The sequence below is a fragment of the Gopherus flavomarginatus genome, chromosome 8 (genome assembly GCF_025201925.1).
Source record: "Gopherus flavomarginatus isolate rGopFla2 chromosome 8, rGopFla2.mat.asm, whole genome shotgun sequence".
Lineage (NCBI taxonomy): Eukaryota > Metazoa > Chordata > Testudines > Testudinidae > Gopherus > Gopherus flavomarginatus.
In genome coordinates this window covers 81,047,238-81,073,643 of record NC_066624.1, presented here as the reverse complement: position 1 = coordinate 81,073,643, position 26,406 = coordinate 81,047,238, and the positions used below count along the sequence as shown (strand labels likewise).

Sequence of the window (26,406 nt, the reverse complement as noted above, 5' to 3'; positions counted from 1 at the left end):
GGTCCCAGATATGCAAGAGCTGGGTGAGATAGAATCTATCTTTTTCTTTATTGAATCAGTTTCTGTTGGTGAAAGACACAAGGCAAGAAGACTGTTTAAGAAACTGTTACCTCCTGCAACAGACGCCAGAGTCCTGTTCCAAACACAGCATTGTTCCACTGCCTAGCAGAAATCTAGGTATATCTCCATATAATTAAAAAAAAAAATCTGGGCCCTTGCTAGTCAGTTTGTGGTGAAGGAAGAATCAGTGACCTGAGTCAGAATGTATGCTGGGAGAATCCTGCCCTATTTTTACTTACACCCGTACGTACGTGTCCATGTGCGTGCATTCACATGTACACATCCTGGAATGACACAGCCAGACAACTTTCAGTGCAATTGCTTCTTGCAGGAACTTCAGCCCAACACCACTGCCTGATTCCAGAAAGCAATTCTGCTTCAGAAATTGGTACTAGTCCAGGGGCAGGAAGCAGACATTCCTGCTGATGCTGTTCCTTCTCTTAAAAGAGGGCTCTGCTAAAAAAGACTTGGGCATAACTAAAATTACCAACAACAAATTTTAAGAATCAGTACCACTATTAAACCTCAAGAAATAATAATAAAAAAAAAATCATGGTTTTTTCCTTTTTGAAGGGAGCTGGAGACTAGAATGTGTGTGGGTAAGGAGGGGGAGGGTGGCATTTTAAATTTTGCAGTTCCCCCTGCACATATCCTGAGTGAGACGACAAATATTGTTGTCCACTCTCCCAAACTTATTGGGTTATGGTCATTCTCGCACCTGCTGAAGGAGCTTTTTGTCTTTGCATCTGCCTATCCCCTCCCCAGCAGTTCTGCCCCAACTCTCATCACTTCAGTTTCCCAACCTCACCTCTACGGTTCCTCACCTCCACTCCCAGGCAAGGTGGCACACTGTTCCCAGGCTGGGTATTGCATGGGGGAGGGAATGGGGGCAGAAGAACTGTGTTGTGTTCATGTTGCTTCCTCTTATGAGAATGGCTTTGGGTTGCTGTGGGGAGGGAGAGCACTACAGCATCTTTGATTGCTCCACTTCCTGGGTGGATTAACCGGACAGGCAGTCATGAACAAGGCTAAATTCTCTGGGTTGGAGTGTCTCTTGTCATTGGAAAAACCGGTGCCAGTCTAGCTCCCACCAGAGTCATGTCTCCTGGGGGGGGGGGGGGGCGCGAGCGGGGGGGGGGGGGGAGGGAACCACCAGAATTGGCAACACAACAATACTTTTTTCTCAGCATGTGAGCAAGTAACAGAACCACCAGCTAGTGCCTTCTATAACAGTATATTCCATTTCTCTGGGATTCCTGCAATCTAGATCTCTAGCAGCCTTGCCTCTTGGTGACTTTGGGGGAAACTTTTATGCGTTCTCCGTAGGGAGAATTTTTACTCTGGATGTTAAGTAGATAGTGTTAATGAAATGGCTGTGGACAAAATATACTTTTAGTGTACAGGCAGCCTGAAGGAATTCTGTCACTGTTTAGTCATGTAGCTGGAAATCTTATACAGTCTCTCCCATGAACATCTCAGATTTGTGGGTGATTCGTGCCCCCCCCTCCCCCTTGCAGTGGAGGGGAATGCATCAGAGCCATGCTTCTGAAGGGAAATTTGTGCATTAGTTGAACACTACACAGTTGACATACTGTGACTTGGGAAATGCTCCAAACGAAAGATTAGTTGACTTCAGTCTGTGTAGTGCTGGTGCTTTTTGGGGAAACCAGTGTGGTGGTTCTCTTGCAGATAATATCTAATATTATATGAGAGGCATGGGACTCCTACATTGTTCCTTAACACTAATCCCAGTCTGAGTTAACAGAGACACTGCGATTATGCTGCAGCTGCACTAGCAGACAAGGAGTGCCTAGCATCAGTCTTCCACTTGTTAGGATTGTGATCAGATTACAATGCAACACTGAAATCTGGATGTTGCAAAATCCATGTGAGCAGTTGTGATATCCTAAGGAAGAGGGCAAAAGCCTGTGAAAGGCTCTGTGAACGTTGATATTTAGCAGGCACGAGAAAACTAACTGGTCAAGGTCGGATCCACGAGGACTAATGTTGAATGAGATGCATAACACTACTTTTAATAATCTCTAGTACTGGTTTTGAATATCTGCTAGTCAAAATACCTCTTACTTATATGAGAACACAAGCTTTTAAAATTACTTCAGTGGCTGCGCTAAGTGCTGAGCTATGCTTCAGCACTCAACTCTCAAAACCTGAGCTTAAAAATACCCCTTAAAACAGATATTGAAGTATGATAGTTTAACAGACATTGCTGTCCAAGTGGCGGTTTGAACTTCTGACACTTTGGACCTTATCCAGTTATCCTGTCATTTCTACTTTCATATAAGTAATGCTATATTCTTTGTTGCAGCTGTTTTTTGCCTGCAAATCCCCTTTTGATTTTTAAAATTATGGATGGAGTCATAAGTAAAAACAGGTTTACTGACCACAGTTCAGTTGCTATCAGCTTGCCTACATAAACAAAATAGCATAATTTGCCACAATATGAGGTACTCCTTTTTTTCTGTTCAGGAACTGAGCAAGCATGAATCTCAAAATATTTCTGTCCAAGGACGTTGGCAGGGCAGTATGGGGTCTTTCTCTTTTGAGGTCACTGGCAAAGCCATATTTAGAAAGTCAGATATGTGAGAATGTTGTTGTAGGCTTCCCAGGATTAAGTATAAAGGTATCATGTACCTATTTTCCTTGAGTAAGTGTTTCTTGAGTTGATTATCTTAAGGTAACTTTCTCTAGCAATTGTAAATTCAGTGCTCTCAACAACTTTAGAAACAATCAGATTTCATCTGATCTCCAAACAAGAATTTCTGGCTAATAACTGGGTCTCATATGCTGAATGGTTATATGTTTATCTAATTCACATCTGTATGCACAAGTTTAATATTTTTAAACTACTGTACTTGTAAAGCATCCCTTCTCCCAGGAATTGGCAGCAATACAACTGTGCCACCTCCCTCCATAAGGAAGTGTACAATTCTCGGACACTTGTTTAGTTGTTTAAGTTAATAATGTATGTAGGTACCAAGAATGTGTTTCTCCTAAATATGTTTATAAATGCTGTGGGTTTTAAACAGTCCATGTCCTACCTCTTTCCATGAAAGCATCACCAAAAACTAAATGCTCTTTTCTAGAAAAAACGAATATAGAATGTCATGCTGACTAAATGTAACTAATACATATTGACTGGGTGGATTTGATTTAAATCACTAGTTAGACTTGATTTAATCGTGGCTTTCTACATAAGTGCTTTCTTGTTGGTTGTGTTAACCTTAATACATATTCTTCACAACTCATGCTGTAGTAGGAGGAGAACATGACCAGACAAACATTTAAACTGTTTTATTTAACTAAAACAATATTTTGGAGTCTGGATTTTTTTCTTCAACCGCAGACATGCTTGTTTTGTAAAAATATATGTCCCTCACTTCTCACATTTATGTCATGACTTCTCCTTGTCCATAGCTCTACTGCCCCCAACAATTTTCTATTCATTGAACTTTTTCAAACTTTGCACTTTTAGAGAGAGGTAAGGGATTGACTGTGTGTATACAAATTTGCAGAGGGACAATACAGTTGAGGTCTGTTATTTCTCACTAACACTCTATTTTAAAACACTTTTGCTGTTAACTCGCATGTTTCCTCTGGAGACACAAATCCACAGTTTGAGAACTGCAAAATTAAGCATCTCTGATGGTATCTTGTAGACTGAGCACTGTGTCCCATTGGGTAGGTTAACCTAAGTAATCTATACAGAAGACTGTGGAACCCCATAAGATTGGGTCCGTAATCCATGAACTATCGGAACACATTTACAAAACTTTTCTTAAATATTACGTGAATATATTGTCTTGTACTATAGAATTAGAATTTATAATCCCTATTCCATAAAGATACATTTTAGCTCAAAGATATCTTAATTAAAGCTATCTTTAGATATATTTTTGAGGGGAAAAAAATCTGCTTTAAATGAAATCTGATTTTTGTTTTTAAAGAAAATGCTTGATTTTTATCCACCCTGCATACTGAGCAGTAATGAGGTTATCTTTTAGAGTATCACTTGACTTGGAACCGACTTAAGCCTTCCATTCCATGAAGGCACTTTTCTTACTTAATGTAGTATCTTCAAGAATCCTTTTCTGTGTCTAAATGTATCGACTTCTTTTTTTTTTTTTTTTTTTTTTTTTTTTTCCTCACAGTGAATGGTAGTGTCTAGAAAGGGTATGTCCCTTCAGGAGAGAGGTGCCAATGTCCAACCGGCCTAATAACAATCCAGGGGGGTCACTGCGACGTTCACAGAGGAACACTGCCGGGGCCCAACTACAAGACGACACATTAGGAGGAAGGTAAGATCGCTATTAGCTACAAGTAAATTTGCCTTTGGTTCAGAGTTTCTCATATATATTAGTATGTAAATGCAGCATGACTTAATGCTATTAAATTCAGTCTTTCAAGATCTGTAATCCTAATAACTGGAATTGCTGTGACTTCATAAATGTTTTTCCTGAAATTACAGCTGCAGTGCTGTTGTAGGCTGAAGTGATCAGGTGAAGTGTAAAATATGGAATCCTGATTATATGTAATCTTCCAGCTATCATGAAATCTAGACATGAAATGTGAAAATACATAATTTGTTCTCCTGAGCCACGTAGCCTAAGAGTGATTGTGAACTCCAAAAAAACGGAATCCATCCAGACTACCCAAAAAAAGGATTTATTTACATATCTCTATTACAGCAGGTAGACCGTGTGAACACCATTTCAGGTTAAATTACTCCTTTAAATGGGACAAGTGACTGATGTAATTCTTTCTCTTTTAGCAAGTGAAAACACCTGCTTGTGCAGTGTCAAAGCATTTTATTGTGTGATAAGGCCTGTTTGATCTCACATTAGATATTCGACCACTTGAGGGGTTTTGAGAAACTAATTTTGTATTTAAGAGTCAACATACAAAGCTGACTAACCAGAGGATTGCTGCCTTGTGCTGTACACATAGGAAGAGTGGTTCTTAGTACTCAAGGAGGCATTTGGTCATGTTTTGGTCCACTAACACTAGTTTTGGTCTATCCAATTATATAAACAGCAATATGGTCGACATCTCCTCCTTGTTTGGCTGTTCCTTTTTGACCAGGACAAGGAAATCCAGGTTCACTTTGTTCAAGATGCAGCTTTAGCCATCAGTAAGGCACTTTGGACCCCAAGGAACAAGAATCTGTCTTCAAGATAGAACTGGTCTTAAGTCCTAGTCAGCCATTGCCTTTGCCAGCACCACACAACACCCAACATTGGTGCCTGCATTCGTGGCACTGTCAGGCAAGGATTTGGGGCAACTGTAAACCACCTTATCAGTGACCACACTGGCAGCAAAGACCAGAATTTCCTCCTCACCAAGGCAGGGGAGATCCAAACACCAGGCTGTATAGAGTCCTCACACAGATTCCCCTCTTCCATTCTTAAGACATAAGGGGGAGCACTAAGCTGTCTCATTCAACAAGGAGATGTGATGCTTTCTGAATCTGTGGCTCTTTTCTCAAAAGGTACAAGACATTTTCTACCCAACAATTCTGGCGACCTTGAATCACCAGCATCGACATTGGTACTAGTACTGACAGCAACATGGATAATAGAAACCTTAATGGTACTGGCTGATTTTCAATGTGCAAAGAGATTGCTATGTTTCTCGCACTGATGTCATAGCCCTGGTCTCTTGGTGCCACAGTCACCTTAAATTTGAGTGTCACCTCTGCGGGAAGCTTATTCATCTCCTTCACCAGGCACACTTTCTCTCCACTTTATCAGGGAAACTTTTCCTCTTTGATCACGCTAATCAATGAGAGAGCCTCTCTACAGACCAGGGACTTGAATTTCAGAGCCCTGTCTCATCCGCTTGAGGCATGACAATGGCCTAGTCAGTCATACTGGAACCAGCCTTATCCCTATAATGCTCCACCTTGACCCTGTTGGATGTACTGGGGACCTACATCCAGGAGTTGCCCTGCATCCTATTGGTCAAAAAAATATAGGAATTTCTTCAAGTGCTCGCTCATGTCTGTTCCATTCTGGGTGTGTGTGGGCCCACATGCACAGTTGTTAAATATCGCTACAGCAAATATCTCCATGGGACCAGCTGTGGTGCCCTCTGGAGTGCTAAGCTCATGTGGCAATATATCAAGTGCCACCGGCCCTACACCCTCTGTTCCTTCTTACTGCCTGTGACGGTTGGAGCATCTGGTCTTGCTTAGCACTTCTTCACTGTTTAGACAATTCTCCTTTGTGTTCAGTTGAGTGATTGATTAGTTAGCTGTTCGGTATTTTTAATAGTAGTCTAGTAGTTAGAGTCCTGGCTGGGACTTTGTCCCGGAGCAGGGCGTGCCCTGCTCTCCAGACTTCAAGCCATGTCCTAGTGCAGCCAGCTGATGACAGTCAGTGACCCTCATGATAGCTGTTTAAAGTTGTTGGGAGAGTTGCATAGAAAGAACTGCCAGATCTGCAGAAACATTTGTCCCTGGACTCGGAATGGGACATTTGATTGAAGGCCCGTCTCATGGAGGCTGATCTGTGCCTGGAATCAGAGCCCTTGCACTCTGACTCCGAGCCCAGTACTTCAGTATCGGCATGCAGAGCACTGCCAGCGGTGGAATCCACCCAGCACTGTTTTTCCCCCTTGTCGGTACCAAAGAAGCAGTCTAGGTCGACTTGTCCGCAGGCACCACGCAAGAAGGAAAGTTCAGGCAAATGACTGGTTTGGCCTCGTGCCTGCTATGCAGGCTCTCAGGGGTACCGCTATGGTCAGACCCCTTAGCCCAGCCAGGGACCCGCCTCCGACTCCAGGGCACAGTAGGGGGTCCTCGCCTATTGCAGGGCCATCTGCACCTGAAGTGGGCCAAATGGCCAAAGAACAGTTAGGCTGGCTGACACTGCAGGCGCTTGGCTGAGTATGGCGGATCCCTCCAAGACACTGGTACTAACAATTAGTTGTTATGGAACCGCCCCCGAAGGCAGTGGAGTGTCCCCATCCCCGGACTGCAAACATCGTTTCCCTTTGCCATGGCCAAGGATCCCGATACCGCAGCCTCGGTCTCCGTCCAGGAGGCCCAGATCTACAATGCCATGGTTCCCACCAACAAGACATGGGACTCCGGAGTCACGATGCCAATCCCTGTATTCACAGTACTGTGGCCCTCCCGCCAGAGATTGCCAAGGTGCTGATTGCCATTGCCTCGCAGATCTCCCAGGCCAGTATGGGACTATTCGTGTTCATGGCACCAGTCACTGGGGCCCTGGTACCATTCTTTGGGCAGGCAGCAGCCTTGGTTGTCTTCATACCAGTCGCCAATGAGGGTCAGTCAACAGACTCAAGCTTAGACCTCTCCACCATAGTCACAAGAAGGACAGTGGTCTGGGTCAAAGGGCCAGTTCAGCGTGCCCCCCCCTTCAAAAAAAGGGGGGGGTGAATCATCTTCTTGCTGGGAACCTGCCAAGATGCCTGCAGCATTGGGTTGAGGGCAATGGCCCACCCAATGGTAATAAAGGAACCCTTGTAGGTGTACCTGTTTTGCTGGTACCATTCTACCACTGCTCCTTCCAGGCTGCATCGGACAGGCTACCCCCAGCACAGCTGGCACCAGAGTCAGGGCATGGTGCCAAATCTGAGGTGGCAACTTCACAGGAGGCCCTAGTGGCCACAAAACAGCCCAATGGAGCAAGGGGAAGCCACCCTCTGGTGGTGCAGTCGTCCTCATTGTCCCTGGACGAGGGCTGTCACAACTTCACAAACCAGTAGCTTCCCAATGACTTTCAGAGGGTGACTACCAACCTGAATTTGGAGGTCAAGGAGCTAGCTAAGGAGTCCGACCTCTTCAATGTCCTCCTCTCCTCTGCCTCAGCCCAGGTCGCATGGCCCATTCTCAGAGGGGTGCTGAAAATTGCCAAGTCTGTATGGCAGACCCATTTTCTGTTCTGCTCACATCCAAGAAGGTGGAAAAGTACTATGTCCCCACAGATGGGTTTGAATACCTGTATACGCACTCTCCCATGGGGTCCCTGGTTGTGTCTGCCGTCAACAAGAAGACCAGGCGAGTGGCACCCCCAAGAATAGAGATGCCAAGAGGCTGGTCTTATTTGATAAAAGATTGTATTCAACAGTCAGCCTCCAATTTAGGATATCTAACCATCAGGCCCTACTTGGCAGATACAATTTAAACCTGTGGGACTCTTATCAGCAAGTTCAAGGAAAGCCTTCTACAGTATTGGGCTCAAGAACTTGCCACCTTGGCAGAAGAGGGCAAGTCTGTGGCCAGAGGTGCCCTCCAGATGGCCTGGGATGCTCAGGACGTGCTGTCCAGGGTGGTCACCTCCTGTGATAACCATGAGGCACAGCTTCTGGTTACAGACCCCTGGGCTGTCCCAGGACATGTAAACTACCCTCCACGACTTGTCTTTCAAGGAAACAGGGCTATTCTCTGAGCTAATTGATGCAAGCCTCAATGGCCTTAAAGACTCCTGGGCCACCCTCTGCTCCTTGGGCCTGCATATTCCTCAGCAGGCTAGAAAGCTGTTCTGCCCCGCACGTCCTCCACCGTCATTGAGGCTTTGGGGTGCCCCTCAATCTGGCTCCTATTACAAGGACAGAGGTTAAGTGCTGCCACCAGTAGTCATCTTGTCTTCCTGCCCAGCCTAGGCCTTCCAGGGACCAAGGCAGCCAAAAGCAGTCATTTTGAGGGTGTGCCAGAGGATGATGCCCAGTCAATGTGCCGGATCCACTCCCTGTCTTTCTCAGCCGCCTCTGACCTTTATAGTCGGCCTGGTTCCATATTACATTGGACCACTGGGTGCTGCACAGTTTTTTGGTCAGGCTATGCCCTGCAATTTATAGCCGACCAACCCTTCCAGCCGCCTTCTCTGTTCCTCTTCCGGTACCCTTCTCATGAGCAGCTCCTCATTCCGGAAGTTGAAGACCTCCTGTGCCTGGGGACAGTAGACGTTCTGTGGAACATGGAAAGAAGAGTGTTCTACTCCCGCTACTTCCTAATTTTGAAGGCAAAAGGGGGCCTCAGACCTATTCTAGGCCTGCATTGCCTAAGTCTGTCAAGAAGCTGAAGGCCAGAAAGACCGTGCATTACTTCATCATCCCCTCCTGGATCCAGGAGACTGGTATACTGCCCTCAATTTTAAAGGACCATATACTTCCATAGTTCCCTTTTTCCTAGGGCACTGGCACTTCCTCCACTTCATGCTAGGTCAGTGCCATTTTGCAGTTCACAGCAATGCTCTTTGGTCTCTTGTTGGCCCCAAGAGTGTTCACAAAGCATATAGCACCAGTGGCCGCTTACCTGCAACCTCAGGGAGTCCAAATCTGCCCATTCCTTGACAATTGGTTGGTTGACAAGGGGCCGGTCGGATCAGGTGCGGCGGCATCTTGATCTAATCTGTTCCACCTGTCGCAACGTGGGCCTAATAATAAATGAAAGTCAACCCTTAACGCCAGTGCAATGCACTGGTCAGGGCATTACTCTATTCTAGCCAGAACCTTTCTCCCTGAGACTGATTCCAAGCCATGGTGAACCTCATCCTGTCTCTGTGTGCCCAGCCACTTGCCACCACCCACACATGCCTAGGACTGTTAGGTGACATGCATTTACGTGGTCTGGCGCACGCGACTCTGTCTCAGGCCCCTATCCGCATGGCTGGGGCCGGTCTATGTCCCCAGCCGGCACAGCATGGACCAGGATTCTGGACTGCGTACTGTGTTCTCTCACCTGGTGGCAAGATCCCACTTCGGTGCTGGAAGGAGTCCCCTTCGTGGCCCCATTCTCATCGGTGACTCTCTTGTATCTGATGCTGCAGATCTAGGATGGGGAGCCCATCTGGGCAATCACAGTACGCAAAGTTGTTGGTCCAGTCACAATTGGTCCCTGCACATCAACATCCAGGAACTCAGGGCAGTTTGCCTAGCCTCTCAAGCCTTTCTGCCTCACATACAAGTTGTGGCAGAAAGGCTTGAGAGGCTAGGCAAACTGCCCTGAGTTCCTGGATGTCTGTCAGCAGCACGACAGACATCTCATAGCCTCTGACCTCCCAGGGGCCTAGGATGCTTGGGCAGACGGCCTCAGCAGGACGTTCTTGTCTCACAAGGAGTGGTTCTTTTGCTCAGACATGGTCAGTTCTGTCTTCCACAAGTGGGGAATTTCCTGGGTGGACCTATTTGTATCCAGGCAGAACAGGAAATACCACTTTTTTTCTGCTTGTTTCAGGGCATGGACGGAGGATTACTGTCGGATGCCTTCCTGCTCCTGTGCTTGGGGACTCTGATATACACTTTCCCTCCAGTGCCATTGCTGATCAGGGTCCTCATGAAGGTTAAGCAGGACACAGTGAAGGTCATCCTCAGTGCCGGCCTGGCCATGCCAACACTAGTTCAGCACTCAGCTGGACCTCCTGAGTGGCAGCTGAAAGGGGTCGCCACCAAAACCATGGCAGTCTTCTGGACCCAAACCTGGCAGCACTGCATCTAACAGTTTGGCTGATGTGTGGCTAAATGTGCAGGAGGGGTAGTGCTCAACCCAGATCCAGTGAGTCCAGTTGGGAAGTAGAAAGGTGGTTCTGATGGCGGGCTACTTGGCCAAATGGAAGCGGTTCACCTGCTGGATGGCAAATAAAGGTGTCTGTCCTGAGCAAGCTTCATTGCAACTTATTCTAGACTACCTCTGGCATCTCAAGGTCCAGGGCTTGTTGCTCTCATAGATCAAAGTTGATCTAGCAGCCATCTCAGCCTTCCACCTGCTGCTTGAGGGCAGGTCCAGTTTTCTCTCAGGGTATCACAGCCAAATTCCTTAAGACCCTGGAGAACCTTTGCTCACACATCCAGGGATCCTGTTCCTCTGTGGGACTTGAATCTGGTGCTGTTGTGGCTCACAGGTCCCCCTTTTGAGCCTCTGGCTTCCTGTTCTTTCCTGGAAGGTCACGCTCCTGGTTGTGGTGATGTTGGCCCATCAGGTGTCCGAGATTTGGATGCTCAGCTCAGAACCTCCTTACACGATCTTGTACGAGAACAAGGTCCAGCTAATACCGCACCTAGCCTTTCTTTCCAAGGTAGCCTCTCAATTTCATTTGAGCCAAAACATTTACTTATGCAGCTTCAGAAAGAAGACTGTCCATAAGTCTGAGGAGGAGTGCAGGCTATGTGCCCTGGACGTCAGGGGGGCTCTGGCCTTCCACATTGGCAGGACCAACCATTCCGTAAGTCGATGCAGTTATTTGTCGCTGTGGCTGACAGGATGAAAGGTCACCCTGTATCTGCTCAGAGAATTTCTTCTTGGATCACTGCCTGCATTCACTTCTGCTATGATCAAGCGAAGGTACCGCCCCTGGTGACTGTCACTGCCCACTCTACTAGGGTGCAGGTCTCTTTTTGGCCCAGCTGCCTATTCAGGTCATCTGTAGGGCAGCCCACCTGGTCATCGGTCCATACCTTTATGTCCCACTAGGTGCTTACCCAGCAGGCCCAGGATGATGCTGGCTTCGGTAGAACAGTATGCAAGCCATTAAATTGTGAACACTGAGCCCATCTCCATAGATACTACTTGTGAGTCACCTAGAATGGAATCAATATGAGCAAGCACTCAAAGAAAAAAACTATCTACCTTTTTTGTAACTGTTGTTCTTCAAGATGTGTTGCTCATGAACGTTCAGCACCCCTTGTCAGACCATTATCTGTACACTGGGAACAAGAACAGCTGGCAAAGGAGGAATAGGCTGGTCTTGAGCCTTTTGAGCAATGCCTTTCATCCCTTTCCAATGACCTATCATCTTCTTCTCCTGATGTCACTTTCTTCATTTCTTGACTATGAGACTTCCAGGAGTTTCTGAAAGAGCTCAGACTTGAAATAGAGACTTTAGTGATTTTGAAAATAAAGATTACTAACTTTTTGATACTTCAACTCCTGCCAGAATACCACTACCAATTAATGATGAACCAACTAATACCTGGTAACTATGCTTGCAACTTTGGTCCAATCCCTTTTGGGGTACCGAGTAGAGAGCAGTCTTACACCTGCATAATACCAGGTTCATTAGTGGTTTCTCTAGTCCATGAGAAGACCACAGTCTGAAAGGACCCCAGAAACAAGGTCTCAAAGGTGTATCTTTTTAGATGAGGCTTCTTGGTCAGCATCATTTCAGCTACAAATATCAATCTATTAGGACTTGTTTACAAAGTACCCTATCCAAGTTGGTAACTTTATCTCCTTCCTAGCCAATGTCTTTCAGGAATCCAGAGCAGAACTGAAAGTCATCAGTGGCAAAGATTGAGTTTGCATCAAAATCTCTACAGGCAGCCATAGATGCATCAGACAATGGCTAGGTCCAGGGCCACTGCAGTAACTATGCACGGAGCATCATGGCTAAAAATCTGACATCCGCAGTCTGGTGCAAAGAACAACTGAGAATTCTACCCTTGAAGATTAGACTTAGTAAGCACAGGCACCGACCATGTGTTACATTTCTTAAAATATTACAGGGCTACTCTTAGCTCATTGCCCAGCTCCACCTGAACCCCAAATTATACACTTCCTAGATATCAAGGGAAAATCAGAGAAGACTCCCGCTTACCTTTAGCAACTGCTTTGTGAGGTTTCCACCTTTTTATTAAATAAATAAAGGTTGTCAATTGTCTTCCTCTGCTTCCAGACAGCAGATTTGAAGCAAGAGCCATCCCCAAACCTAACATTGGGATACTGGCTTTTTCCCCCCTTGTGCTTGGTGAGTAACGTTGACTGACAAATGGGTACTGGAAACTGTCAGGGCTAATTGATCCAATTTCAGTTCTTGTCCCTACCCACCCCTCTTGCCTGTCATTCTTCATGGACTCTTCTTGTGAAAAACCTAAAAGGTGTCGTCTTGTCTTGGTCTGGAAGTTATAAAAGAGGCTCTGTATGCTCCTGGTATCTTATTCTGCAGAAAAATTGATGTCTTTGTCCTATCCTATATCTAAGCAGACTGACTATTGAACAAATATATATGCAGTCTGACTGAGGCAAGCTTTGCCATCCTGAATCATCTCTTTAGATTCAAGACGGGCTTGTGGCTCTCTTCCTCAAAGGCTTGTACTTCCTGTGTGCCAAATGAATTAGAATATGGAAGTATCTGGGATTTGTAGTAGGACTCAAGTATTAAGAACATAAGTACGGCCATACTGGGTCTGATGAAAGGTCCCTCTGGCCCTGTATCCTGCCTTCCAACAGTGGCCAGTGCCAGGTGCCCCAGAGGTAATGAACAGATCAGGTAATCCTCAAGGGGTTCATCTGCTGTTGCCCATTCCCAGCTTCTGGCAAAGAGAGGCTGGGGATGCCATCCCTGCCCATCCTGGTTAATAGCCCTATCCTTCATGAATTTACCTAGTCTTGGCCTTCACTCCATCCTCTGGCAAGGAGTTCCACAGGTTGACACTGCATTGTGTGAAGAAATTCTTCCTTTTATTTGTGTTAAACTTGCTGCCTATTTCATTTGGTTACCCCTCCCAACCCCGGGGTCTTTTTATGAGAAGGAGTAAATTACACTTCCTTATTTACTTAGATCTCTCTCATATCATCCCTTAGTCCTCTCTTCCTGTTACTACCAATATAATACAAAGCTCTACCATTTATGCTCTCCACAGCCCTGAGATAAGAAAGAAATGCCTAGCTATAGTGGCTACATATTTGAAGAGGTAGGACATTCACAAATACCCAAATCTGTTTTGGCTGGTCAAAGGCAGACTTCATCAGGACAGCCCTGATCTGTCCTTCACCTATTCAGGCACCTGGGCATCAAGGGAGATTACAAAAGTCTCTGAAATGATGGTTCATAGGAGTCGTTGTCAACTGTAAATCAGCAAAAGCATGTCTTCTCAAGAACAGGTTTCACTCTGTTCAGACAATAATTACCAGTATCAAAAGGAATCCATCAACCGCAATAAGAACCTGCTTCAGATTTCTGTACCACATACAGTCTTACACATACATAACATTAGTAAACATGGCTACCCCTCTGATACATTAACATTATTAGCCAGAGTTCACCTGCATGGACTTCAGCCAACCATGCAATGGATGCATCTACCCCTGAGGTATGGGGTGAGTAGGAGTTGTGGTCCCAGCTCTCGTGGGCCACCAGTCCAGTGACTACATAATCCCAAGAACATTCAGAAGGGAGTACTCTTCACTTCCTATAGAGACTGATCATAGATGCATTAGGAACTGGTTGAGGTGCACATACCTGGACCATGTCAAGATACAAGGAACTCTTTCCCCAAAAAGATAAGACTAAATATAAATGTTACATAATTATAAGTGATCAGATTAGCTTGCATAGCAATCCTAACTGTTCAAAAGAATTCTACCGTACAGGCTTTCAAACACTTGTTTACATGACATATATTACAGATGTAAGAAAGTATCCCCTCATCTTATCAGGAGGCAATTAAGTTATGGACATGGTGTCAACATAGGTTTACCTTAATGTTTCATCTTCCAGGAATCGGCAAGAATTTGACATCCTAGGCAGACAGTCCATTACCAGCTGTGAATAGTAGGAGAATTCCATTATCATGCCAGTATAATCCTGGTATAGATTTGCTTTGCTACCGAAGACAACACTTAAGAGGTCCATACTCTTGTTCCAGCTAAGACGTGATCCCAGGATCCTTGCAAGACCTTTTATTTTTTTTTCTCCTATGCTTGGGATCAAGATCTCATGTAAGCATATACACCCATTTTATTGAATCCCAGAGTGATATGCAAACACACTGATCTTGATGGATGCCCCTGATGGACAGCTCTGGCTAATATGTCTGTTCAACTTCCTGTACCAGGACATAATAGCTCCAGATTGTCTTCAAAAATATTACTTCATCTAGACCAGAAATCACTACATCCAACAGCCTGGATGCGGGATGGTTGAGTGCTACTGACTTCACTTGAAGTGCGAGAGATCCTGCAGCGAATCAGAAAGCTAGCCATGAGGAGAAACTATTTCTTTAAATAGAAAAGATTTTTAATTTGGACAACCAACCACAACAGTGACCCCTTAGAGGCGCTCTGCCTAAAATCCTTGATTGTATTCTACTTTTTAAAACACTCAGGACTCTTAGGGTATGTCTACACTACCTGCTAGATTGGCAGACCGATCAATCCAGCGGAGATCAGTTTATCGCCACTAGTCTAGATGGGATAAATAGACCCTTGAGTGCTCTGTTGTCCACTCCTGTGCTCCATCGCCGCAAAAGGTGCAGGCAGAATCGATGGGGGAGCGGCAGCAGTCGACTCACTGCAGTGAGCACGTCCTAAGTACATAGACTTCAGCTACATTATTCATGTAGCTGAAGTTGCATAACTTAAATCCATTTGGTATACCAGCTTTTTAAAGAGAAACTCCATAACTGTTTTTCACGGAATCTTTTTTTTAACTAGATTGATTTGGAAGTGTAAGTCATCCACTAATTGAAGTTATGAAGACTTTTTTTCCCTTATGGGCAGGCTATTCTGTAATTGTCCGCTATGGGTTTTGTATTTTCTGTATGTAGTGGCCAGTACCAGACCCTTCACAATAGTTGCACTACATGGATAACTGCCACACTAGATCACACTAATCTGTATAGTCCTGAAAGCCCATTGAGTTGTTATGCCAGGCTGTAAAAGGGGAGATGTGAAGATAAGGAGACTGTAGACAAGCTATACATGAACCTTCATCAAAGAAGAAAAGTAGAGGGGCTATTTAAGAGGGTAATGAGAGTAATCCATCAGACCCAAATATTGAGGTGCATATGGAGTGTCTGCCCAGCAGAGTTCTAGTCTCTTGTGTATATTAGGTTGCAAGGAATTTTCATGGTAATTGGGGGGAATTGAAAAGTATTAACTCTTTTTTTATATGGAATTGGTTTATTATAGCTTTAAATGATATTTTAACAACGTAGGACTTGTAATTAAAAATTGCACCTCTAGTGCATGTTTACACTACCCTTTTGTTGGTATTATTTATGTTGCGTGTGTGTGTGTGGGGGGGGGAAGACACCTTGCCCCTGAGTGACATAAGTTACACTGACAATGCTGTCCACATCAGCTCTTCTATACTCTCTTCTGCTGGCTTAGAGCGGGTACACGAACAATCTTACAGTGGCACAGTTGCGTCGGTACAGCTGTGCCACTGTAAGTTTGCTAGTGTAGACATGGCCTTAGCTACTTTTAAGAAATCTTTCAAGCCTAATAGAACACAAGTGGAATATAATCTAGACTCTGAAAAAAGCTTGAGAGTCTGATGCTTGAGGCAAAACAAGGTGTCAAATCCTGTTGTACATTAAATTGGCTGAAACCTAAAGGAATGTGTAAAAATAAATAGCAAACTCTAAAAAGATTAGTATTGCAATAACAGTGTTCAATATCTTCACTTGGAAGAAGAGAAGACTGAAGTAGCAAAACTGGACACTAAAATTGTTCAGGGCTAGTGATCATTATGAGGAAGACTGAACAAGTAAACTCACCGCACAATGGTAGATAAATTTTTGTGCTAAACTTACTGTAGCATGCGCCAGAGTATTCCTTGAGAGCACTGCACAAACACTAATCCTTGACACACACTCTTACGAGGTAGTGGGGAGGTTGCCTTTCCAGCTATAGGGAGCTTAGTGTCAGCTGGGCTTAAACTCCAGTTTCCTGGCTTCCTGAACTCTGCCCAAACCAATAAAACTACTTATCTAAAAAAATCCAATTGTCATTTATGTGCAGTTCAACAAAGATGTCTGCTCCATTTCTCTGGTGGTCAGTTTTCCCCTTCTCCCCCTTCCTACAATGGTTTGATAGCCATAGTCACTTAATTCCTCTTAACATTAGACTTTGTCAAATCTAAACTATTTCCTTTAGCATTTCTAGCAAGGTTGCTGTTTTGTCCTGGATGGAGAGTCCTTATGCTTACCTTACAGCTTTGCAGAGCAACTACCATTTTACGCATACTTTGCCATGGTGCACTGGATGCTACCTTTTAGGTCTGGGTAGTTAATAGGTGGACTACGGGTCAAATCTGGATTGCCAGATGCTTTTGAACAGACCCAAACATCTCTTTATTTACTTATCATTGTTTTTATATTTTCTCTAGACCTTGAATCTAGACCTTGACTATACCTTGACCAAGAAATTTGGACCTTAACCTAAACCAGGGTAGTCAGTTTTTTGTCTTGATCTAATCTTGCTCACCACTTACCTTGAAGCTGGATACTACTCATGAGTTTCCTAGTGTCAAATATATGTAAATCTGAGAAGGGTTACTTTATACCCAATGCATGCTTTCTCCCTCTTGGGTCTAGCCCCTTTCTCTTGCAGTAGTGGTGACTAACTTGTTTCCAAATTTGCTTAATATCCAAATCTTAAGTGGTATTCTCCAGGAGACTCTCTTGTGTTTCTGTCTTCGTCTTCCACTAGAGAAGTAATGAGAATTATTTTGGTCTTGGAGAAACCATATTAAAGGTAAGATGCTACTCAGTAGTTTGCAATTGGCTACCTGTATACAGTAAACTGATATGCATGTGCTACTGAGGTATTTCTTATGTAAAACTATATGGTGTGCTACACCAGGTACTGGCATGCTTGTTTCTTAACTTTTTTGTCATGAATTTGATCACTGTAGTTGACCAGATTTCTAAGGTAAATAAGTTTTTTATTGGAGCCACAGTATAACATTCTGGCTTGTAGAGAATGATATAGAAACACTCAAACAAGCTAACTGTTGGGAGAGGAGGGAGAGAATGAAGTGCATTGAACTTTTACCTTTTGAAGGCCGTCAGCTCAGTTACTTCCACAAAAGAAGTGAACTTGGGATCTTGACTGGCTATGCAGCCTTCCATATGAGACCTGATTTTCATCTCAATATAAATTGTATGTTAGTACCGTAACTTTTCAAAAAAGCATCACAACATTTTTCTCTTAACATTGAAGTTCTAACTATAGAAGAACAATTGAGATCTCTTTCATGATATCTTAGCACAAAGCATTACAGCTCATTCTTTTGTCAGTTTCCTATCTTCTGGAAAACATTTTTTGACACTACTTAATTTTGATTTAATACTTTACATCTTCAAACAACTTCGCAAACAATATAATGCTATGTTTGACTCTTGGTTTTTAAGGGTTTATTGGCTTAAAAACTGAACTCTCTGAGGTTTAAGAAAAAATGGATGCACAACCCTGGCTTCAAGAACTTTATCAAAATGACCTTAGGAGTGTTAAGAAAGGTACTGTAGGTGGTGTGTCTCACTCTAGAGTAATTGACCTAGGAGGTTTTTTTCTTGTACTGAGTCATACTAGAAGTTCCAGTTGCTTATGGTTGGCCTGCTTACCTTTGTCTCTGCACCTTTTTTTTTTTTTTTTTTTTTTAAGAATATCAGGGTTGGAAGGGACCTCACGAGGTCATCTAGTCCAACCCCCTGCTCAAAGCAGGACCAGTCCCCTGAGTTTTGCTTCAGATCCCTAAATGGCCCCCTCAAGGATTGAACTCACAACCATGGGTTTAGAAGACCAATGCTCAAACCACTGAACTATCCCTCCCCCCCGTGTAGCTTGTAATGGAACAAGCTATGCAGAACTCGGTTGAGGCAAGTGCATCAGAAGGAGTTCTTATGTATTTTTAGCACTTTCCTATTTTACTTGTGCTTATGTCATTTAGTAGGGCTTCAATTGACGCCCTACAAATCTCAGACTTGTGATGGGCAGCTGCTGCTTCTTTGAAAAACACTTGCCTGAAGAGTCCATAGGACATGGATTTTTATCCTTTCTCCTTTTGAGAATCCATTAACTGTCTAGGTGACAATCCTTTGGGCTCAAATTTCAGCAATATGCTGCCAGCAAAGATTCACACATCTATTTGTTGGCTAGACTACCTTAATGATTTCTTTGACAATAGACAGCATTATAAAGAGAAATAGGTAAATGGCCCTCTAGCCATTCTAGACTGAGTTAAGCACCCTGTTCCTAATTTTAAAGCCCCTCCAATGTCTGCAATTTTGAACCACTCCATGAATGCTGTCAAACAGTGGTGCTGTTGTTCAGTGCCTAGGAGAGAGCTAGCTATCTCCTGGGATGGAACTTTTTGTGAATATTGCCCGATTTGTGTGTGTGTTACTGTAGCTTAAGGTGAGATTATGCCTTTTCTCCTTTATAACACCATGCAAGATGCACAGGTCATCCCTTAGTGGAAACAATGTCCAGGTGTCATTCTTCTTTACACACATTCCTAAAGGAACATCAGCAAATTCATCCCACAGAGGATGGAGCACAGTATGAACCTTCAGATTCAGTCTTCTAAAGCTGCCTAAAATGCTATGTTGAGGTGCTAAAATATGTCCCCTATTTATTTAGCAGTGAAAGGTTTCAATGCATGGAGTGATGATGTTGACATTGATAGTACTTGGAGCATGGGGATATCAAGGGTTTGAAGGGTATAGTATCAGTTTTCTTCCTTCTTAGAAGTTGGTGTCTCTCACTGAGTGCTTTTAACGCACAGGGAAAAGTCTGAAGAAGCTTTGAATTAGGGAAGAAGACTTAAGAATTGTTTGTGCCTTTTTTTAATTTAAATCCCACTTGCAGATTCTGTTTTCAGTTGCTATTTTGGACCATTGAGTGTGTGTACTGGTCTGAATTCAACTGAGTTTTTGTCTTTGTGGAAGCTTAAGGTGCCACCAGGAAGAACCAATTTCCTTTAAGATCAGACTGCCATAACATCAAATTAGCTATTCAACACTAACTGAACCCAAGTGGGGGAAAAAATCGAACTGAAATTTAAATGGGCCTGTTCTTGCCTTTTCTGAGGAGAAAAGTGGTGCACTTCAAAAATCTTTCACTTTTTTTCAAATGAAAAACCCTTCGAAATCTCATTGCATATGCCATTTTAAACTTTGCTAGCCCAAACCTCAGCTGGCAGAATGCTTTGTATAGAGTGGACTGGGGTACCCTGATCTTGGAAGAATTTAAAGCAGCCTAAAAATGATTGTCTAGGAGGACTTAACTCCCCATACTACCTAAAATATTTTCTTTCAGTTGTCGTCTTACAGTTCTCAGTCTTCAGATATTTCATATTCAAACTATCCAACACTTAATCTTTCCACAATTACTAAATGAGCATAATTGGGAGAAACACAAATTAATGATCTTAGACAACTTTCAAATATTTATTTTGTAAACTGTATTATGATTTCTTGGAGCAGTTTCAAATTTGCCTTGCCTGCTTCCAGTGATGGCAGAGAACAAGAGATGGGATTAGAGGAAGGCATTTTCTAATAGATTTAAACAGTATATGTAACTCTCATTTCTAACATATGGGGTGAGATGTCACAAGTTGTGACAGCTTCTTAAGTGCTTTGACTGCCCATGAATTAAAAATACTGCACATCCGTGGATGGTGCTTTCAGACTAAATGTAGCTTTAAAGTATATTATGAAAAGGTCACTTGCAATAGTGGGCCTCTATGCCCCACCAACTCTGATGGCTCATTCTGTTGCATGGGCTCATTTTAGTTACTTTCTGCATCCCTTCTTTGAGCCACCACTGTATTGCCTTTAGATCAGTTAACTTTACCAGATCCTTTCTTTTGAAAGGGTAACGTACAGTCTCTCTTGTGTGTGTGTGTGTGTGTGTGTGTGTGTGTGGGGGGGGGGCTGCCTGTTGGAACTTCTTTCCCAATGATACATTAAAAATGCCACTTAATAGGGGGAAAAGAATAATTTTTTTTCTTTTTCTCTAGTCACAAGCTACAAAAACCCATATAGGAAACAGTTACACAGATTTGAAAGGGAATAGCATTCTATTTTTTTATGTGCTGATAGAGCTTTTTTTCTCAGTCCATGGATCATAACTTCTTGATTTTGCAGCTGTTTCATAGCTGCTGTTTTTTGGATCCATTATTCTTATGGCTTGCCTGTTGTCTTGGTAAGAGCACTTTTTGTAGATTCTCAGTAGAGTTTTCAGAAACGAGCTGTCAAAAAGGGTTTATTAACCTGTCAAAGCTGGGACAGCTGCTGCTTTCTGTCGATGCACAGCTCCTCTGCTTTCCTCTCCATCACTGCTGGTGTCTCTAAACAAACTTTAAGAACTAGATTTGTCAAGGCCAGAGGTGCTCACAATCTCTCACCTTCCCCTACTTCAGTATAATTTGTAAAGGCTCAGGAATTAGACATGCTTTAATAGCATGTGTAAAATTCTGAGTTTTGGGTAACTGGTTATGTCTAGGACCCTACCAAATTCACAATCCATTTTAGTCAATTTCATGGCTATAGGCTTCAAAAAATTGTAAATTTAATAATGTCACATATTTAAATCAGCTATTTCATGGTGGTGTAGGATCCTAACACAAAAGAGAGTTGTAAGGTTATTGTAGGGGGGGTCGCAATATTGTCACCCTTAGTTCTGTGTTGCCACTGGCGATAGCGCTACCTTCAGAGTGGAGTAGCTGAAGAGTGGTGGTTGCTGACTGGGAGCCCAGCTCTAAAGGTGACGTTGCTGCCAGCAGCAGCACGGAAATAAGGATAGCATGGTATGGCACCCTTCTGCACTGCTGCCAGCAGCCACTGCTCTACAGCCATCCAGCTCTGAAGGCAATGCTGCTCTCAGCAGTAGGAACAAAGGCAATACCATGATCGCCCCCCCCCCCCAATTTTGCGACACTGCCCCCACCACCCTCCCCACGATCAGCTTTTGTGTTGGGACCCCCAGTTTGAGAAATGCTGGTATACCCCTCGAAATCTGTATCTATTATAGGCTTAAGTGCACACAAGACCAGATTTCAAGGTCCGTGATGTATTTTTCACAGTTGTGAGTTTGGTAGGGCCCTAGTTATGTCGCTTGAATATCTTCTATATTACTAGAAGAAGCAAGTTACTTTCTGGAGTAGCTGAAGTATTGGTGGTGGTTTTTCCTAAAGCCTGGTCCTCTTCCTATATCATATTCTGCATAATAGGGTCTACTCTTACAAAGTCAAAGTAGCAGCAGTGGAAGCACGTGAACGTTAACAAGTGAAATGCAGCAGATGAAATATCTAACAGTATAACCCCATGGTACAGTCTATGGATAACTTTCTAAAAGCTAAAGAATTCTTCCATCAACCTAGCTACCAGCTCTTGGAGGAGGTGGATTACCTATGCCCATGGGAGAACCTATACTAGTGGATTTGTGAAATTGAACAGCAAAGGGGCAAACTTTTATAAACAGCTTTTTACTGGATAAGCTCAGATGCATGGAAGCATTCAAGGTTGATGTGTTAATATTTTTCCCTGTTTTTAAAAAAACTGACCTAATTTTGAAAATGTGTGTGGTGTGGGGTTTGTTTATTTTTTTTTTTTATTTTATTTTATTTTTAAAATCTGGTCATGTCTTATTTTTCATGCTTTGAATTGATAATTGGGAATTGGTTGGGCCTGCATAGCAGAATAACAGCAGATAATGTCACACTTAACAATTCTTTAGATTTGAAACTTTTTTGCAATGTCTTATTTATTCAAGAGGCCCCAAAATAATTTGGTTAGAAATCACTACTAAGTGCATTTCATTTTACAGAACATTACATGATACTTTAGAAAAATAAATTTTAGTATTATCTTGTGTAATGAAGGGTTGATGTGAAGTATGTGAAGTTGTGCTTACACTAATATATTTTTGTATGAAGTACAAAAAAAACACCTTCCATCTACAGGCTTGTATCTACATCTCAGACTCCTGATAGCTTTCTGTTTTGACTTTCTGCTGACAGGTCACATTTAGGGCAGGCAAAACATAAGGCAAATAGCCCTCCTGAGAGTAAAAAATCTATTTCAAAGGCACCCAAAGTGCAGTCTAATACTACTACTGAGCAGTCCAGGGGACACTTTTCTAAAAGGTAACTGCTTCATATTCCTGTTAACAAGTGTAATGTGCACTTCAATAATATATATAATACTCTAACCATATTAAATTATCCTAAATTGTCTGACATCTAGTTTTTACTAATATAGGCTTAATGTCAACCGATGTATGTCAGTGTCTGAAATGTTCATGCATCGCATTGTACTTAAAAGTCACAAATTGAAACACCATTTCATCAGTGATGGGGAGAAAATTAAATTCTGCATAACTAGCTCTGGATTATATACTGAAAATAGAAACTTTCCTACATCTTGGGTAAGATGCAAATTTCCCAAACAGTTCTGAACTGTGTAATATATTAAACCAAACATAAAATGATCTAATAGTAGACTGCTTTAGTGATCAGAACTTTGGTGATGTCTCATTTGCTTACCATTTCTATCTTCCTGCCCCTTAAATTAAAATAGATGAGATTTCATCCTGTTGAAGAGAACAAAATCATTTTGAAATATTTCATGTGACTGTAATGAAATAAGAGAGGTAAATTGCAATCACTTTATTTAAAAAAAAAAAAAAAAATCTCACTTGTATATGAGGAATCTTTCCTTATCTGAAATCCAGTCGACTGGTTATGCATTACTGAATACTCCTTGGTTTCTTGTGGAACTTAGTTCTGAAATAGGTATATGGTATACTAGTTTCATAGTGACTGGAGGTATTTTGGTTTTCATCTGTGAAACAAGAGTTACTATACTCCAAATGATGTTTAAAATCATCTCATAACTTCCCTAAAAATCCATAGATGGCAGTGTTCCATGCTCTTATTTTGCAGCTTTTTTATTTTAGTTTGGTCATGCTAGTAAAGTTACATCATCTGAAATCTGGAATGCAACCTTTTTCATCTAAGCATGTTTTTCTTGTTTAACGTAAACCTCGTAATGGACTGTAATTAGGATATTTCTACGTTTTCTTGAATGACAACAATTAGTATAAGTCAGGTCTCAATTATTGTAGTAATGTAAAGTTTCTTGTAACTTAGTATTGTATTAACTCTGTTTCTGCTTACTTCTGCAGAGCCTGTAGTTCATCTGCAGTTATAATACCACAAGAAGACCCAGACAAAGTCAGTACTTCAGAGAGGCAAAAAACGGGGCAGGTGCCTAAGAAAGACAATTCTCGAGGAGTGAAACGCAGTGCTAGCCCAGATTATAACAGGACCAATTCCCCTAGCTCTGCTAAAAAACCCAAAGCACTTCAATATACTGAAACTTTCTCGGAAACAAACAAGCCACATACAAAATCTAAGAAAAGACACTTAGACCAAGAACAGCAGTCGAAATCTGCACAATTGCCATCAACGAGCAAGGCTCATACCAGAAAGGGTGGAGCTACCGGTAGCTCCCGAAATCAGAAAAGGAAACGGACAGAAAGCTCATCTTGTATAAAGAGTGGTACAGCAGTTGAATCAACTGGTGTTGAAGAAAGGTCTGCAAAACCCAGCAAACTGGCTTCAAAATCAGTGACCTCAGCCAAAGCTGGGTGTAGCAGCATCACTGATTCTTCTTCTTCAGCTTCTACATCCTCCTCCTCTTCTGCTGTTGCCTCTGCTTCTTCCACTGTTCCTCAGGGTGCCAGAGTAAAACAAGGAAAAGACCAGAGCAAGGCAAGGCGTTCCCGTTCTGCATCTAGTCCCAGTCCCAGAAGGAGTAGCAGAGATAAAGAACCAAGTAAAACAGGTGGCTCTTCAAAGTTTGACTGGGCCGCTCGCTTCAGCCCAAAAGTTAGCCTGCCTAAAACAAAACTGTCTCTACCAGGATCTTCAAAGTCAGAGACATCAAAACCTGGACCTTCAGGATTACAGGCTAAACTAGCAAGTAAGCTGATAAATATTTACTTTTATTTTGGAAGGGCGAAGTGTCTTTTTTTGAAACTCAGCCTGGCTAAAACTTTACTTAGACTTGTTTTGTTTTGGTTCTGAAGCAATCTGCAAAATAGTTCCGCTAGACCTAAGCTTATGAATTTTGAGCTCTCTAGTAAATGCATCGGCTTATGGTTAAGTTCTTGTCTGTTCTTGATGATTTAAAATTCAGTTTATCTGGCTCATTGTATACGGTATAGACCTCTAATAAATGCTCCTCTATGAAACTTTATTTTAGATGAAAAATGACTGTTACAGTTAAGGGCCAAATGCTGAGGTACTGAACATCTGCAAATTCCATTAACCCCCATCACAGGAGAAGGCATCTAAACCAGGGGTTTGTGGCCCCCTGGGGGGCTGTGAGCCAGTTTCATGGGGTCTGCCCCTCTTCCTGCTGGTGGTGCCTGGGGCTGCAGTTGCTCCTCCACTCCCAGCCCTCTTTGACTTCTGGCACAGCCAGTAAGAGCCATCCAGTTGGAGTGACCTGGCTTGCAGAACCCTCAGGAAGCAGAAACCATATTGGGGGCAGAACCTCTTGTAGCACACAGCCCCTAGCTATCCTTCTGAGTGGGTTTCAACCTTTTTGAGCTGAGGGTGCCCCTCCCCCCTCCCCCCTTTGAGTTATAATTTTTGGTTGTGCCCCCTCAACCCACACAGGCTGGGTCACACAGACCTTCCCCCCCCCCCCCAGTCAAACTATGCCTATGCCAGAGGGACCACACCCCTTTCCTAGTGGGACTGAGGCCCCCTGTTGGACCCTGGAGTTTTTATAGCATGTTTGGAGGGGTGGGTTGGGGCGGGGACTCAGAAAGAAGAAGGTTGAGAACTCCTGATCTAAACTATTACCATAGGCCTGAAAGGCTGGAGCCATGTTTCTTAACCCTTGGTCTTGTTTACTTCAGCACCTTCTTGTCATCTCTCTTGTTAAGATCAAAGGGGATGAAGCCTGCCCTCATCAAGGAGGACTGGCTGCACTAAAATGGAGCCTTCAACTCTAGAGTGCTGATCTGCATGTAGCTTTCCAATTTGCTGTGTTCTAGACCAACCCTTGCCTAAATTATAATGCATCACACAGATAATCACTTTCTTGATATGCTCTTAGCCAAAAAAAAACAAACTTAAAACCTTGCAGTGCATGTCTCAAAGTTTGAGTAATCAGATTTTAGTGAAGCTTAGGGTGTCACTGTCATTCAGTGTTGCTCCATCTACAGTAGTCTGCCACAGCTGGGTTTAGTCTATACCAAGAAAACTAGGACTTGTAACTTCCTTGGTGGAAACTATAGTGGAGACCTGACTTGTGCATATCTTGTCTTTTGTGCAACTCTGCTCAGAGCAGGGTTAAACTAACTTAAGTAAAAACGCTCATGTCTACTACAGCTACTTGTAGTGGTGAATTTCAAGTCACGATTCTCCTAGGGTTGGAGAGGCTCGGAAGGCTGGTCATCTTTCTGGACTGCAAATATAGAGGTTTATTAAAATTATATGTAGCACTTCCATCCAGTAACACCATCAGTGGTCCAAATAGTATCAGATACCTGAGAGTATATTCTCTCCATTAAAATGAGCAAGTACAGCACAATTATAGAATTGTACCTTAGTTCTGCAT

At 43.1% G+C, this 26,406-nt stretch overlaps 1 protein-coding gene across 11 annotated transcripts in view; it reads left to right on the top strand.

Annotated features, from left to right (window-relative positions):
* The window catches only part of TRIP12 (thyroid hormone receptor interactor 12), a 183,188-nt gene that overhangs the window by 41,456 nt on the left and 115,326 nt on the right, over positions 1-26,406 (top strand). For 6 of the 11 annotated variants that reach the window (XM_050965777.1, XM_050965776.1, XM_050965775.1 and 3 more), the window contains 3 exons: positions 4,230-4,376; positions 22,791-22,916; positions 23,957-24,756. In XM_050965777.1, coding sequence (XP_050821734.1) covers positions 4,279-4,376; positions 22,791-22,916; positions 23,957-24,756 — 1,024 coding nt within the window. In that variant the 5' untranslated portion in view covers positions 4,230-4,278. Of the gene's footprint in view, positions 1-4,229; positions 4,377-22,790; positions 22,917-23,956; positions 24,757-26,406 lie in introns of those variants that run through there. The other 5 variants (XM_050965781.1, XM_050965780.1, XM_050965779.1 and 2 more) reach the window with 2 other exon arrangements.